The sequence below is a fragment of the Macrotis lagotis genome, chromosome 3 (genome assembly GCF_037893015.1).
Source record: "Macrotis lagotis isolate mMagLag1 chromosome 3, bilby.v1.9.chrom.fasta, whole genome shotgun sequence".
Taxonomy (NCBI): Eukaryota; Metazoa; Chordata; class Mammalia; order Peramelemorphia; family Peramelidae; genus Macrotis; species Macrotis lagotis.
Genome location: NC_133660.1, coordinates 117,386,657 through 117,402,536, shown reverse-complemented (window position 1 = coordinate 117,402,536; position 15,880 = coordinate 117,386,657). Strand labels below are relative to the sequence as shown.

General features: G+C 33.3%; 1 protein-coding gene across 4 annotated transcripts in view; it reads right to left on the bottom strand.

The window, feature by feature from the left end:
• The window catches only part of LRBA (LPS responsive beige-like anchor protein), an 832,197-nt gene that overhangs the window by 624,431 nt on the left and 191,886 nt on the right, over positions 1-15,880 (bottom strand). For all 4 annotated transcript variants that reach the window (XM_074229149.1, XM_074229148.1, XM_074229150.1 and 1 more), the window contains exon 22: positions 1,305-2,279. In XM_074229149.1, the coding sequence (XP_074085250.1) occupies positions 1,305-2,279 (975 nt within the window). The remainder of the gene's footprint in view (positions 1-1,304; positions 2,280-15,880) is intronic.

Here is a 15,880-nt window from a genome sequence, read left to right as displayed (position 1 = left end):
CTAAAATATCAGTACCTACTAATTTGCATCACACAAGTTCAAAAATATATTTTTGTTCTTTTCATTTCAAGCAAATTTTAGATTTCATATGCCATGATTCCAAATAAGTTTTATGTGAAATTCTAATGCCTAATACTTTCCTTCTGGCCTAAAAACCTTAAATAATTAACAACAAGGGTTTAATTGTTTTAATTATTAAATTATTTAATGTATTATTAGTTATTGATAGCCTAGAGTTATTTTGTTTTTGAATGAACCTAGAATTCCATTAGTATTGCCCTAGGTTGGGATCCATTAGGAAATTCATGTGTTTTCTTTGGCATAAGAGGAAATTTGCTCAAGCATCAAAAGGTATCTGGCCTATTGTACAGAAAATACTTTGCACTGTGTACAAAGGATTCACCTAAAGATCCTGTCCAGACTCCCAGTGAGATGTCTTTATACATTGAGGCAATCATGGAAAACTTTTCTGTTTAGTTCTCATCTTAAAGGTAATAATGTTACTTCTAGATGACTCCTGTAACTTAAGCCATATAGGGAGAATGCCATATGCTCTGTAAGCTCTGCAGGAGATGGAAGGCTTGCTTTTCTTATTCTTTATTTTTTGGACTGGTGAATGAATGTTTTAAGTAAGTACCCAATAACTTATGAGAACTCTGTAAAATGATGTTTTATGAGAAATCGTGTGTTAATATATCAGCATATATTTTTCAGCATTGAAAAAGATATTAGTAAGATTTATTTATGAACTGTTTCACAAATATGTTTTTCTGCAAGTCTGTACTGATGAAAGGATAATGATAAAACTTTTCCAAGTCACCAGAGAACTAATATCTATAGATTGTAGAAAACAAAAGATATGAAATGACAGCAAATATCATACAAACTTTGGGAAGAGTGCAGTAATGTCCCAAACCCATGACTTCTCAGGGTTATCATTAAAACCCTGAGGGGGGGTACTCAAGAAATTATACTTACTAGTATCTTACTAGTGTAACTAAGGGTTGATAGAATAAACCCAGAGTTTATACTTGACTATATCAACTGTCCTGCTTTATTTTAAATGTTTTATAATGTTAGTTCAACATGTTTCACAATAAAAAAAAAAGATAAATTACTTCAGATTAAATTTCCAATAATCCTAGCAATAGGAATTTTTAGAAATTAAATCTTTAGATTTAAAACATTAATATAGTGATACAAAATAAAAATAACAATCCATGGCAAAATGATACCATGTAAATTTACCATTTCTAATTTTAACTCAAACTGATAAGTCTACTGAAAAAAGTCACAATACCTACCTCAGGAGAGGGTCGATGAGGCTGAGAAGTTTCTGTGCTTGAACTAGCCTTTAATTCCAATCTCTCAGTATCAGTAGCTACACTGGAAACATCCAACTTAGCAATCTTCTTTTCAGAAGCCATACTAGTTTCTGAGTTGTTCTTATGACCATCAATAAATATTTTAGTTTCACCAGCATGGTCAGTCATTTTCATTCCTTCATCTAATATCTGGTTGAGATCTGCTTGAGTTATGATTTTGGAAGAAGTTACTTCCATTGAGGTATCTGAATCTGGCAATGCCTCTGTTAAAATCTCAAAATTAGCTTTTTCACTGGCTTCAGATAATACTGAAGATAACTCGTTTTGTTGAACTTCAACAGGCAACATACTTGCCTCTGGCAATTTAAGAGATGAGTTGTTTTCCTCTTGATGTTCAACAGGGGAGTCTATTTTAAGTTCAACATAATCCTCTTCATCATCTTCTACTGTAGACTTATCCAAAATTTCAAGAACATCTGAAGCATCTTCTCCTGAAGGTATACTTAGGGCTCCAATTATATTATCTTTCCCACTCACTTCAGTACAATCATTAGAAATACTCGTGGCTTCTTTTACAGCAAGAGTTACTTCTAAATTGCCTTTACATTCTGCTTCTTTGGTCAGAATTCCCTCTAAATCTATTTTATCTAGGCCTGTATGTTTTTCTTCCTCAGTTTTTGTCTCTTTATCAGAAAATGTGTGATTTTGCTGTTCTGTACTGGATTCTACAATTTCTTTGACAGGCTTCCCATCATCATAATTGCTGCTAATACAAATAGAAGAATCTTCCTTTACTTCTAATTGTGAAGCATCTTCTGAAACTTCAACATTCTCTCTAACACCAAAGACTGATTGAACTGGACTTGAAGGGCACGGTCCAATTTCTTCACCAACTTTCCCTTGGTATTCCCTGAATACATTAGCTAGGCTTTCTTTGTGCATTTCAAAAGTTACCTAAAAAGAAAAAATAAAGTGAATTTAAAGAACTCAAAGGGAACATAGTATATATTTCAGTACATACCAAAGGCATGATCTTAAAACATAATCAAAATCAGTTTATAAATATCTTTGTGATAAAAATGAGATAAACAGCACATTTTTGGTAAGTTTATACGTTGATAACATGATAGTGAAAGAAATCAAGTAAAAAAACCAACTAGTCTTAAACTGCATCCAGGAATCATTAAATTTATATCGGGATAAATATTCCCAAATAATTCTTAAAAATCAACAGTAGGGCCAAGCCAGGATGGCAGTGTGAAGACAGGAATTACCAGAAACTCATTCCTCCCAAAATTCCAAAAGCTGTCAAATTGTGACTCTAGCCAAAATTTAGAGGGGCAGAACCCACAGAAACACTGAGTGATATGATTTTCCAGTCTGAGACAACTTAGAAGATCCACAGGAAAGGTCTGTTTCACCAGGACCAGGAGCCGGAAAGAACTGCATTGCAGCGCAGCACAGCTGTGCTGGAGCAAACCAGCTCCAGCCTTTTTTTCATGAGGTGCCTAGGTGCCTGGAGGCTCCTGACTCTGTGGCAGAGGGGATAGTTTCCAGACCCCTTGGCCCAGAGATCACTGGGGGACAGCCTGAAGGGGAGGTGAGAGAACTCTGCCGCACCAGAATGAGTGCCAAGCAGAGCTCCACCCCTTAGAGCAGCCGTGTGGTGAGAAAACGCAGTGGGAATCCGGGAAGCAACCCAGCATTTCCAGAGCTCCCAGCCCACAGATGGTAAGGGAGGAGACTGCAGAGGTCTCTCTGTTCTTCCTGGGGCAGGACTTTGCTGTTTAACCACACGCTGAGTTCCAGGTTTCAGTCTGGACCCCATACAATCATTGCTGAGCAGGAATCTTCCTCACAACTCCAGAGAAGAGGGAGCACCTGTGGTCATCCATATATCAGACCACAGGTAAAAGAGCAGTTCAGAGCCTCTCATAAGACCTTGAAGGAATTAAGGTCCCTGCAGGGTGTCCCAAAAAAACCCCCAAAACCTTGGAAGTGCGGCAAATCAGTTATAGGCTGAGGAAATGAGCAAAGAACAGAAAAAAGAAGAATCTGACCATAGAAAATTACTTTGAACCCACAGAGGACCAAAATATATACTCAGAAGATGACAAATCAAAGCTTCTGTATCCAGAACCTCCAAGAGAAATAGAAAATCAGCTCAGGCTATGAATGAGCTCAAAAAAGACTTTAAAAAGCAAATAAGGGAGCTAGAAGAAAAGTTGAGAGAAGAAATGAGAACAATGCAGATAAATCATGAGAACCAAGTCAGCAGCTTGATGAAAGAAATACAAAAAAATACTGAAGAAAATAAGTATAGTAAAAACTAGTTTGGGCCACATGGAAAAAAGCAGCCCAAAAGGCAAATGAGGAGAAGAATGCCTTAAAAAGCAGAATTGGCCAGCTGAAAAAGGAGATAAAAAAAACTCTGAGGAAAAAAAACTCCTTCAAATGTAGAATGGAACAAAAGGAAGCTGCAGAACAGTGGGGAGGAATAGAGTGGAGGGAAATACAGCTAGTAATATCAACTGTAAAAAAAACAGTGAAGCAACTTCTCTGGTGCATTTATGATAAAGAAGGCAACTCATCCCAGAGACAGAGCCATTGGAATCTGAACACAGACTGAAGTACTCTTTCTCTTTCACTGTTTTTGAGATTTCTCTATCTTTTATGTGTGTGTGTGTGGGGGGGGGGGGGTTAAGATTACTCTCACAACAAAATTATTGTAAAATACAAAATAACTAAACCAAAAAAAAATAGAATATAAACGGATTTTTAACTTTGTATCTAGAAATTAGCACAGGGACTGGAATATAGTACTTAATAAATACTTGATTTTTAAAAACAAAACTTAACAGTATTAAAATTATAAATGCAACTTTATTCCTTATTTCAGGATCTTATCATGCATATTGTCAGGAAGCTCATTATGCATCAGATAATATATCCCATCTGTTAGATCCTAAGCCCATTTCTCTTCCTTCAGTCTATAGAATGATCAAAAATGGATGTTCACCTTCTTTCAAATATTACAATCGTTGAATTATCCGAGATTACCTTTCCAAATCTTCTCCAAATATCCTAAATCTCTTCTAATTTGCTTTACTTTTTTCCCTCCTAACATTCAATGAAGCAAATTTGGTCATAACACTTCAAAGTGTTATATCCTAGTATTATACTCAGCCTATAACTACAGCTTTTAATTGCTCACTCCTCCTATGTCTCACTGAAACTTGTACCCTCTTTCTTGAAATACACTACACATCTTCTCATCTTAGAGATATTCCTCAATAATTCATCTCAATCCATATTTCTTTTTGATTTCTCACTTTTTCACCTTTAAAAATATGAAGAGTCTTTTGGAAATACCACCTGGAAGGGAATGGGAATTCAGGGAAGCCTGGAGGCATTTGCATGAATCGATGCTGAGTAAGATGAGCAGAACCAGAAAAACACTGTACACCCTAACAGCAACATGGGGGTGATGATCAAGCTTGATGGTCTTGCTCATTCCATCAGTGCAACAATCAGGGATAATTCGGGGCTGTCTGCAATGGAGAATATCATCTGTATCCAGAAAAAGAACTGTGGAGTTTGAACAAAGATCAAGGACTTTAAATTAGGAAAAAAACTGATATTTTATTGTCTGATCTTGCTATCTCTTATACTTTATGTTTCTTCCTTAAGAATATGATTTCTCTCTCATCACATTCAATTTGGATCACTGTATACCATGGAAACAATGTAAAGATTGGCAAACTGCCTTCTGCAAGGGGAAGTAAGATTAGGGCAAAAATTGTAAAACTCCAAATAAATAAAATCTTTAAGAAGTCCAAAAAAGAAAAAGAAAAAAAGAAATACCAACTGGAAATGAAGTAAGATGAAATTTATTTTTTTGTTAGATTCTAGAAGATTATTCCAGTTGACTATATTCAAAATAATTACTATATTTTTATGTGAATAAAATAATTTTATTAAAGATATACATAATTATAAGTACTTCAATCTTTCAGAGAGTGAGATATCAATAAGCATTCCAATCAACATATTCAACATAATTATATATGTATAACTATCAATTGACTTGCTGTTAGAGGTGGGGGGAGGAAGGGATGGAGATAGAAAAATGAGGAACTCAAAATCTTACAGAAAATGAATACTGAAAACAATATTTATATGTAATTGAAACAAAGGGAAAAAATCAAGTATTTCATAACAAACATTTACTGTGTGATAGGTCTTACCCACATAGTGGTATCCAAAGACAAAAAAAAGGAAACAAATTCAAGTCACAAGGAGCTTACATTCTAATGGAGAGAGAAAAGCAAAGGCTGATATTCAAAACAGCAAATAGAATGCTTTGCCCAAAGGAAGCACTAACTGAATGCTACGGGTAACGAATTAAAAAAAGGAAATTTCAGGTAAGGTGGGAATTACACTAGATGACTTCTGAAGTCCCCTTCAAATTCTTTGACATTGATCCATCTGTATCAGCTTGATTTCATCAAGAACCCAGATATTTCCAAGTGAATGTCCTTCAATTGGGGAATGGCTTAGCAAACTGTGGTATATGTATGTCATGGAACATTATTGTTCTATTAGAAACCAGGAGGGACAGAATTTCAGGAAAACCTGGAGGGATTTGCATGAACTAATGCTGAGTGAGATGAGCAGAACCAGAAAATCACTGTACACCCTAACAGCAACATGGGAGTGATGTTCAACCCTGAAGGACTCGCTCATTCCATCAGTGTAACAATCAGGAACAATTTTGGGCTGTCTACAAAGAGTGCCATCTGTATCCAGATAAGAAACTGTGGAGTTTGAACAAAGTGCAAGGACTATTCCCTTTAATTTAGAAAAAAAATAGAAATCTTATTGTCTGATCTTGTCACCTCTTAGACTTCTCTTCTTTAAGGATATGATTTCTCTCTCATCACACCCAATTTGGGTCAAGGTACAACATGGAAACAAAGTGAAGACTGACAGAGTGCTTTCTGGGGGGGGGGGAGCAAGATAGGGGGAAAATTGCAAAACTCAATATCTTTAATAAAAATTAATTCAAAAAAAGAACCCAGATATTCCAATCAGAATTGTAATACTCTTTCAATTCCAATTAAATTTTTTGCAAAGTTATGGAATCAAGATACAGTCTCATCTACTTAATGGTAGAATTCTTAAAATATTATTACATTAGGAAAATGATGTGAAAATAAAAGGATGGATGATGAATTTTCTTTTTCATTTTGTAAATATCATTTGTTTTCACTATTTTAATGAAATATATAAATATGTATAATAGTCATATGTCAAATGCAATAAATAAAAAGAAAAATTTTGAGAAATATTCATAATTATAATGTGTGAGTAGTTTGGGGGGAGTATTTCAAAAATATAAAATCACAATAGCTTTTATAAAGGCCCATCTGGGCAAGTCTCTTATCTTTTTTCAAAAATAATCTCAGTAAAAAAACAAACATCAAAGAGAAAATTCATTTCAGCAACTATATATTCTATGTTGCACATATATATTACATACACACACACATCACAGTTCACTTCCACTTCCAGTATCTTAGGTAGTTGCTGTCTTTGAAAACTCTGCAGTGATACTACTGCATCATCTCCCAAAGAAAGCAACTGATAAATCCATTCCTAATTATACAAAGCTATTTTTAAAAATTTGCTACAAAGTTATTTTTTAAAAATACATATAGATCTTTTGCATTCTTGTCCCTCCCATGACATCCTATCCATACATAAAGGAGGGATCCATTTTTTTTAACAAAATTTAAGTAAGAAAGGGGGAAAAAATTCAGAATATTATTTAACACAGTTTAGTCCATGAGCATATAGTGTGTTCCACATCCATAACCTCCACATCCTTTGTTGAAAAAAGGAGAGAGAGATTAATTCCTCTGGGGCCAAATTTGATCATATAATTACTGCATTCAATTCCTTTCTATTTGCCTGTTTTTGCTGTTTTTCTATTTGTATCATTTCTACTACCTTTCCTCTGCATTAGTATATATAATCTTTTTTTTGTGTTCTTGATTTTCATTACTTCTTACAGACATTCTTTACCATTATATTCACAATTTGAATATCTATTATATTCATATCTGGTATCCATAACATTGATTATATTCCTATGTGTTCAAAAACCATAATTGTTTAGGTATTTCCAATCAATGGACATTTACACTGTTTCCAGTATTATTTAAAAATAATAACAAAATTCATTTGGAAGAATAAAAGGGCAAGAATGTCAAAAGAATTAATGAAAAAATATAAAGGAAGAAGGTTTAGCAGAACCATATCTTAAAATATATTATAAGACAATTATAAAAACTATCTGGTACTAAGAACTGGAAAGGTAAATCAGTAGAACAGAATAGACATACAAAGTATGGAAGTAAATGATTTTAGTACCCTTGTGTTTGACAAATGTAAAAGATTTAATTTTGGGAATAAGAATTCGCTATTTGGCAAAAATTATTAGGAATGCTAGAAAGGGGTATGGCAGAAATTGGGCATAGACCAATAACTTAAACCATTTACCAAGATATCAGAATAAATATGTAGCCTAGATATGTCAAAGAAAAACAGAAGAACATGAAACATATTACCTATCAGAATGATGACTTAAATTTAAAAGATTTTATACAAATAAAGTCATTAATAGAAGAAAAACAGGCAACTAGAAGGGAAACTTTCATAGACAACTTATCAAAAAAAGCCTCATATCTCAAATATTATGGAGAACTTAGTCAAATTTATAAGATTATGAGTAATTCTCCACTAGATAAATAACCAAAGGATTTCAACAGGCAAGTTTTAATGAAGACATCAAAACTATATTTATATGTATATATACACATATATTTAGTCTTATTAAAAAAGCTCTAAATTATTATTGATTAGAGAAATACAAATTAAAACAAATTTGAGAAGTCAATTTATACCTGTCAGATTGGCTAAAAATGAGAGAAGTGGAAAATGTTGGATGGGATGTGGAAAAATTGGAACACTAATTAACTGATGGTAGAATTCTAACCTGATCCAACCATTTTGAAAAGCAGTATGGAATTATGCCCAAAGGGAACATATCTTTTGAGCCAGCAATACCACTGTTATGTATGTTTCCAAAATTGATCAGGGAAAAAGGTAAAGAACTTATATAATCTAAAATATTTATAGCAGTTCTTTTTATTTAATATATCTCTCCCTCTGCACACCATTCCTAATTGAGAAGACAAGCAATGTGATATAGGTTATATGGAGGCTTAGAAAAGATTTTCATAATTAGTCACATTGTAAAGGAAAACATATCAAAAAATATGAAGAAAAATAAAGTAAATAAAATAAAGAAAAAATAAAAGAAAAAATAAAGTAAATAAAGCTTCAATCTAGCAATCAGAAAGAACTTTCCAAGTTATTCCTCTGGAAATAGAAAGCATTTTTCACCAAGTCCTTCAGAAATGTCTTAGATCAACTTAGAACAACTAAGTCATTCATGGTTGAATATTGCTGTTGATATATATATATATATATATATATATATATATATATATATATATATATACACACAGTGTTTTCCCATAGCAGATTTCTTCAGGGTAGCAAAGAACTAGAAGTTAAGGGGCTGGTTGTCAATGTGAAATGGCTAAACAAGTTTTGTAAATGATTGTGATAGAATATGACTGCAATAAAAGAAATGAGGAGCTTGTTGATTTTAGAAAAACATTCAAAAATATGCATGAAATAATGAAGAATGAAATGAGTAGAATTAAGATTAGTTGTATAAAGAAGCAGTAATATTGTTCAAAGACCAACTGTGAAGTTATTTTTAATCGTAAAAATATCTTAATGAACTACAAAGGATGTATGATGGGAAATGCTATTCACAACAAGAGGGAAAATAATAAGAAGAGGTACAGTATGGTTTTACATGTGTGTACGTGTGTGTGTGTGTGTGAGACTGCCTGTCCATTGATGGGTCTTCTCCATTGTAAGGTGGTAAGGAGAAAAATAAAATAAAAAGAAAAGAGCAAAGAGCAAAAGAAAAGTCAGAATAAAACATAGAAAAGCAGGATAGTTTGGAAATGATGTATAATATTCTTACATAGTTTTTCAAAAAAGCAAACTGTGAAAGGGAGGAAAGGCATTGAATCCTCTATGTGTTACAGACATGGAATTTTTTTTTGGTCTTTTTCTATTTAAGATCCAAAGGAATAAGTATTTTTTTAAATGAACTGAGGACTTACAATCAACACTTAGGTGGAGAGAGAGGTTAGAACTAGACAAGGAGATAAGTTACCCCTTCTGCATAGGGATAACAATTGAAACCTTGGGAGCTGAGATAGTCAAGTGAAATAAAATACTAGGAGAAAAGAAGAGAGCACAGAAAAAAGCCTGGATAAAACTTCATAAATAATAAATAATAATGTGGAAGAAGATGCAGCAAAAGAAACAGAAGAAACTGTCAGATACATATAGGAAGAGAATCAAGACAGAACAGTGTCATCAAAATCTAGGGAGAAGAGAATATCAAAGTGAAGAGGATGACTGAGTATCAAAGGCAAAAGAGAGGTCAAGAGTAGCAAGATTAATGAGGCAGCTAGGTGGCACAGTGGATAGAACACCGGCCCTGGAGTCAGGAATACCTGAGTTCAAATCGAGCCTCATATAATTATTACCTAGCTTTGTGGCCTTGGGCAAGCCACTTAACCCCATTTGCCTTACAAAAACCTTTAAAAAAAAAAAAAAAGAGTAGCAAGATTGAGAAAAGACGATCAGAAGCAATCAAACATAACTTTCAGAAAAACAACTTTGGATGAATGAAGAAAATTGCAAAGGGTTACAATGAGTTTGCTTTGTTGTTTTGTTTACAAGAATAGAATGAAGGCACCTACTGCAAATAGCATTCTCCAGGAATTTAGCCACAAAAGAGAAAAGAAACATAGGACAATAACTAGTAATAGATAAGGTGACATTTCAGTTCTTTGGGGTTTTTTGGTTATTTTTTCTTTTTTTGTTTGTTTTTTTTAATGAAAGGGAAGTGATTGGAGTACTTGTAAGGCAGAAGGCAGAGAAAAGACTAAAAATGTCAAGAGACTTAAGAGAAGAGAAGAGGACAATCAGCTAGAGAAGATAGGATGAAATATGACTTCTTATGCATGTAGAAGGATTAGTCTTGACAAAGAAAAGGGTCACGTCATCACTGGAAAAAAGACAGTAGAAGAACCCAATGAGTGATCTGAGATAAGGAAAAATGGTGGAAAGAGTTTTCTGTGAATGGTCTCAATCTCCTCAGTGAATGAAATGAAACAGAAGTAGAATTTGAAAATAAATTCTTGTAACTCCAAATCCAATCCTCTAATCATTATACTATACTACCTCTAAATAAATATTGAACAAAAAGTACAAGAACGAGGAAGGGGCATAATCCTGGATGCTTTCCTAAGATAGATGTATTTTTAGAAAAAAGGTATAAATAAGTATAGATTCTGAAAGCAGCAATGAACATGCTAACAGTAAAGTGAAGATAACACAGCCAGGGGAACTAAAATAAAAAATAGAATCAAAGGAAGAAAATAAAAAAATTATTAGAATTGAGAAATAGCCATAAATGTTGAATTATTATTCAAGGAGAAAACCAGCATTTAAACACAGGGAAGTTAAGATTTTTCTAGAAGCTCAATGAGGAGTAATCCTAATTAGTAATCCTTCATTACTATTATTGTTCTTGATCCTGTTGATGTATTTATCCTAAGTAAAAACAAACTTCAAAGATGCTAAATGTTATTCATGTCAAAACCAACACTGTCTCTTGTCCCAAGTATGTTACATGGATATATCAGTCCCCCACACTTGGAATCCATGCCAGCCCACCTTACCTTTACCTCATAAAATCCCTAACTTCTTTCCAGATACAAGTCAAAGCTTCTAAGTGAAGACTTTCTTGATAATCTCAAGTAATACTTCCCATTGTCCCTTGTAGTTAACAATTTTGTATGCATTTATATTTACTATCTTTATATTTACTTTGTATATGTATATACACCTGTGCTTTTCTTTCCCCCTTTAAATATAAGCACCTTGAGAGAAAGTACTGTTTAGTTCTTTGTATTTCTATACCTACTGCCTAGTAGAACACACATTAGAGACCAAGAGAAGGACTGCTATTTGACTAAGGATATAGGGAAAATACATATTAGAGATTTCTAATAACAGAAATACAGTTGCTACTGCAAAATTATGTTTTACATAGTAAAACCTGACATGGTAAATTTTCAATTAACTTTAGCTACATAACCTTTAGAGAAGAAAGAAAATATCACTATCAAATACTCAAATGGATCTGTCATTTCAACAATTCAGAAGTTCCTCCTAAAAATGCAAATCAAAACCTATCCACATCCATCAAACTTGTGAGACTATTGTTCATGTTCTCCTAAAAGTTCACCACAAGAGATCTACCCAAAAGACTGGAGGTCCTCTTCAGTTTCTTCTTATACTGCAATGGTATCAGTGGAGGACTGTTGTTATCTAGATGTCATCTCTTGCTCCTGAAACATGACCAGTTCATCTTTTCTTCCTGTCATATAATTTCCTGATGATATAATTTAGTTTAGCTTTTCTCTGCAATTTAGCAATGTGTTATATGCTGCAGTATGCTCATACTATGTACGTGTCACTTGCCCTCTTTGTGATATTCACTTTTAATTCTTCAGAGGCAGAACTGTTCCATAACTCACTATAAAACAGCAATACTAGTAAAATTTCAATGCTGAAAATCTGGGTCTTTCTCCCCTCTATTATTTGATAAAGTTCTAGAAATGCTAGTGAGATTAATTAGAGAAACATGATAGATAAAAAGATATAAAACTATCTCTAATAAATGGTGATATAACATCATAATTGGAAAGCCACAGAAAATCTGTGTAATAACTTCAACAAAGTAATAGGCTACAAAATAAGTCATTAAAAAAATCAACTGGGGCAGCTATAGGTAGAGCAGCGGACAGAACACCAGCCCTGGTGTCAAGAGGACCTGAGTCCAAATCTGGCCTCAGACCCTTAATAATTACCCCTCTGTGTGACCTTGGGAAAATAACTTAACCACATTAAAAACCAACATTTTTATTAAAAATCAGCTGTATTTGTACATAAAAACCAAATCCAAAGGGCAGCTAGCTGATGTAGTGGATAGAGTGCTAGCCTTGGACTTACTTAGCTGTGTGACCTTGGACAAGTCACTTACCCTCAGTACCTTGGGGGGGGGAGTTTAAGAAACAATAAAGAAAGAAATTCCATTCAAAAAACAACAAAGTTCATAAAGTATATTGGGACCAATCAACCAGAGCACACAGAAGATTCATATAGACTTAAAAAATAAAGTACAATTTAAATAGCTCAAGAAATATTCAGTTTGTATGACTAGACCATAACAATATAAGAAAAATAACAATACTATCAAGTTAATCAACACTTTTAATACTAGATCCAATCAAATTATCAAAGGAAAAATATATGGAACTTAATAAAATAAGAAAAAAATTATTTTAAAAGATCTAGAAAATCAAGGGAAATAATAAAGTAGGGATAAAGAAAGGAAGAATAGCACTTCCTGACATCAAACAATATTACAAAGTTGGAGTGATTAAAATCATCTGGTTTTGATTGAGAGAGAGAGAGAGAGAGAGAGAGAGAGAGAGAGAGAGAGAGAGAGAGAAGGAGAACAAACAGACAAGACAAGGGAGAATCAAAACAACTGAACTCAACTCAGTCTTTGATAAACCAGAAAACACAACTTAGGGAAGAATTTTCTATATAATTAAAAAAAAGTGCTGGAAAACTTGAAAGAAGTCTGGCAGAAACTATGGGTAGAACTTTATTTTCTTACCTTACACCATATTCCACAATGTATTCTAAAAGATATATGACTTTAATATTAAGAATCCTAGTCTAAAAAAATTAGATGATAAGGAAACTATATTATGTGCTTCTAAAAACTAAGGGTAAGAGTTGCATTCTTTACCAAAGGATATAGGTAATTTACCATAGATAAAATAGATAACTTTCCATGAAACTGAAAAGATTTTGCATAGACAAAATTATTTCACTTAGAAATAAGAAGGGAACAGAATTTCTAAAAAAATCTTTATATCAAATTTCTTTGATAGAGTTTGGTATCTAAGCTATATAAACAATTAACAGATCTAAAATTAAAAACCATTCAGTCACTGAAAAGTGGCCAAAGGCTATGAGCAAACAATTCTCGTAAGAATTGCAAGCTACTATCAACCACATTAAAGAATGCTCCAAATCATTAATAATACAAAGGCAAATCAAAACAACTCCAAGGTTTCATCTAACATTTGATCAAGATGACCAAAAATGGCAATAGTCAGTAGTGAAAGGTTTAGGGGAGGACCAGCATGTTGCTGCATTGCTGATGCATTTATAAATCAGAGTAAATGCTTTTGGAAAACAATTTGGAATTATGTAAATAAGTAAAATGTAAATAAATACATTTTAAAAATGAATTCATCAAAACGTCTTCATCATTTGACCAAAAGATTTCAAAAGAAGGCCAATTACAAGATACTCCCCACATATACTAAAATATTTGGAGTAACTTTTTTTTTTTGGAAAACAAAGAATCAGAAACAAAGCAGATATCCTATCAACTAGAGAATAGCTAAGCAGATTGTGGTTCATGAATATCATGGAATGCTACTGTGGCATGAGAAATGATATATGTGATGAATAGAGACACACAGAAAGATCTACATGAAATGATGCATAATGAAATAAGCTATACACAACTACAACAGTGTAAATGGAAAAAGCAACACACATATACACATATAATCAAAACTAAATGTATTAAAATTATAAAGAATAAGCATGGCTCAAAGGAAGATATATAAGAATATACTCCCAATCTACTCCTTTGAAGTCCACAAGTACTGCACATTGGACAAATTATTTGATCATTTGTGCTTTTTTCCTGTTTTACTTATTTTTGTCCTAAAAAATACAATAACTTTCCCATGATGTTCTCATACTATCTTTTCAGCTAGTGCTATTGCTAATGAAATTTGTGTATTATATATTATATTAGATGTATTATATATATGAAAGAAAGCACTAGCATCTCTCCTCTTCATTGAAGTTTTTAATGTGAACTAAGCCAGAGAACATTAGTATTAAAAAAAGGAAGGGGAAATCCACATAACTAGCATTACTTTACCTGGTTTTTTTTTGTTTTGTTTTGTTTTAGTTTTTGCAAGGCAATGGGGTTAAGTGGCTTGCCGAAGGCCACACAGCTAGGTAATTATTAAGTGTCTGAGACTGGATTTGAACCCAGGTACTCCTGACTCCAGAGCCAGAGCTCTACCCACTGCGCCACCTAGCCGCCCCCTAACTAGCATTACTTTAAAGAAAAAAGGAACCAAGGTAGACATCTCTCCTTTAACAAAAACAAAGAATTTAAATTTAAATTGTGCCTTCCTTAAGAATCCTTACAATAACTTCTTGGGAATATCAAAGAATTAAAAGTCTACAAAGGAAAACATGTTCCTTAACTTCTTAGGGTCTCAGCCTCCTCTCTTGTAAAATGGGGAAGTTAAACTAGCTGATGTCTTCTTTCATTTCCAACTCTAAAAAAAATTTAACATGATAGTTTTCAGGATACTAAGGGTATAAGACTAAAGCAAGCTCCTGAATTCCTAAAGAAACCTCAGGGAAAAAAAAAACTCAAAAACAAAACACCACCAAAAAACTCCTGCATCCCTTTATCAAAGAAAGATCAGCACTGAAGGCTATAGCCACCTTTATGCCCACAGGAGGAAGATCCAGTCGTGCATCTAGCCCAACACCACAGTCTCAGCAGCTACCTATCCTCCAGTTCTGATCCTGTTTGAACTAAATAAGGATATATAAAACCATACACTCACTTCAACATATTGGAAGACTAACTATATCCAAAATCCCAGCATCCTACCTCTTTTTTTTGTGAATATCTCTCCCTTAATGAAACTTACTTCATTTTCTGTCTACCCTTGAGCTAGAGTTACAGGAATTCTTAAAAGTATGATCTGTTTAGGATTGTAACTAAAGATCTCAGGGACCACACCTACATATAACCCATGTCTTTGACTCAGAATGAAGAATATGAAGGCTATAGCTGGAATGCATGTCTGGCAGGGTTCCACTACTTTCAGGAAACACAAGGACTGTAACTAGAGGGTCTGCCTACCACATGAGAATCAAAAGTCAATTAACATTTTTAAATGCTCTCTTTAAAGGAAGTAATGACTCACTGAACCATTCTTCTATAGTCTCTTCAATGCTTTCTCTACAGACACAAGTTTTATCTAGAATCTAAAAAGAACATATCAAAAGTCTTTTCCACTTAACCTCTTTTAAACTAACTTACAATTAAAGCTAACTTCAAATTATATTTGAATATCACACAAAATATATTGAGATACATTGAATGAGCTCTTCTATTCACTCTAATCACTCAATGATATACTTTG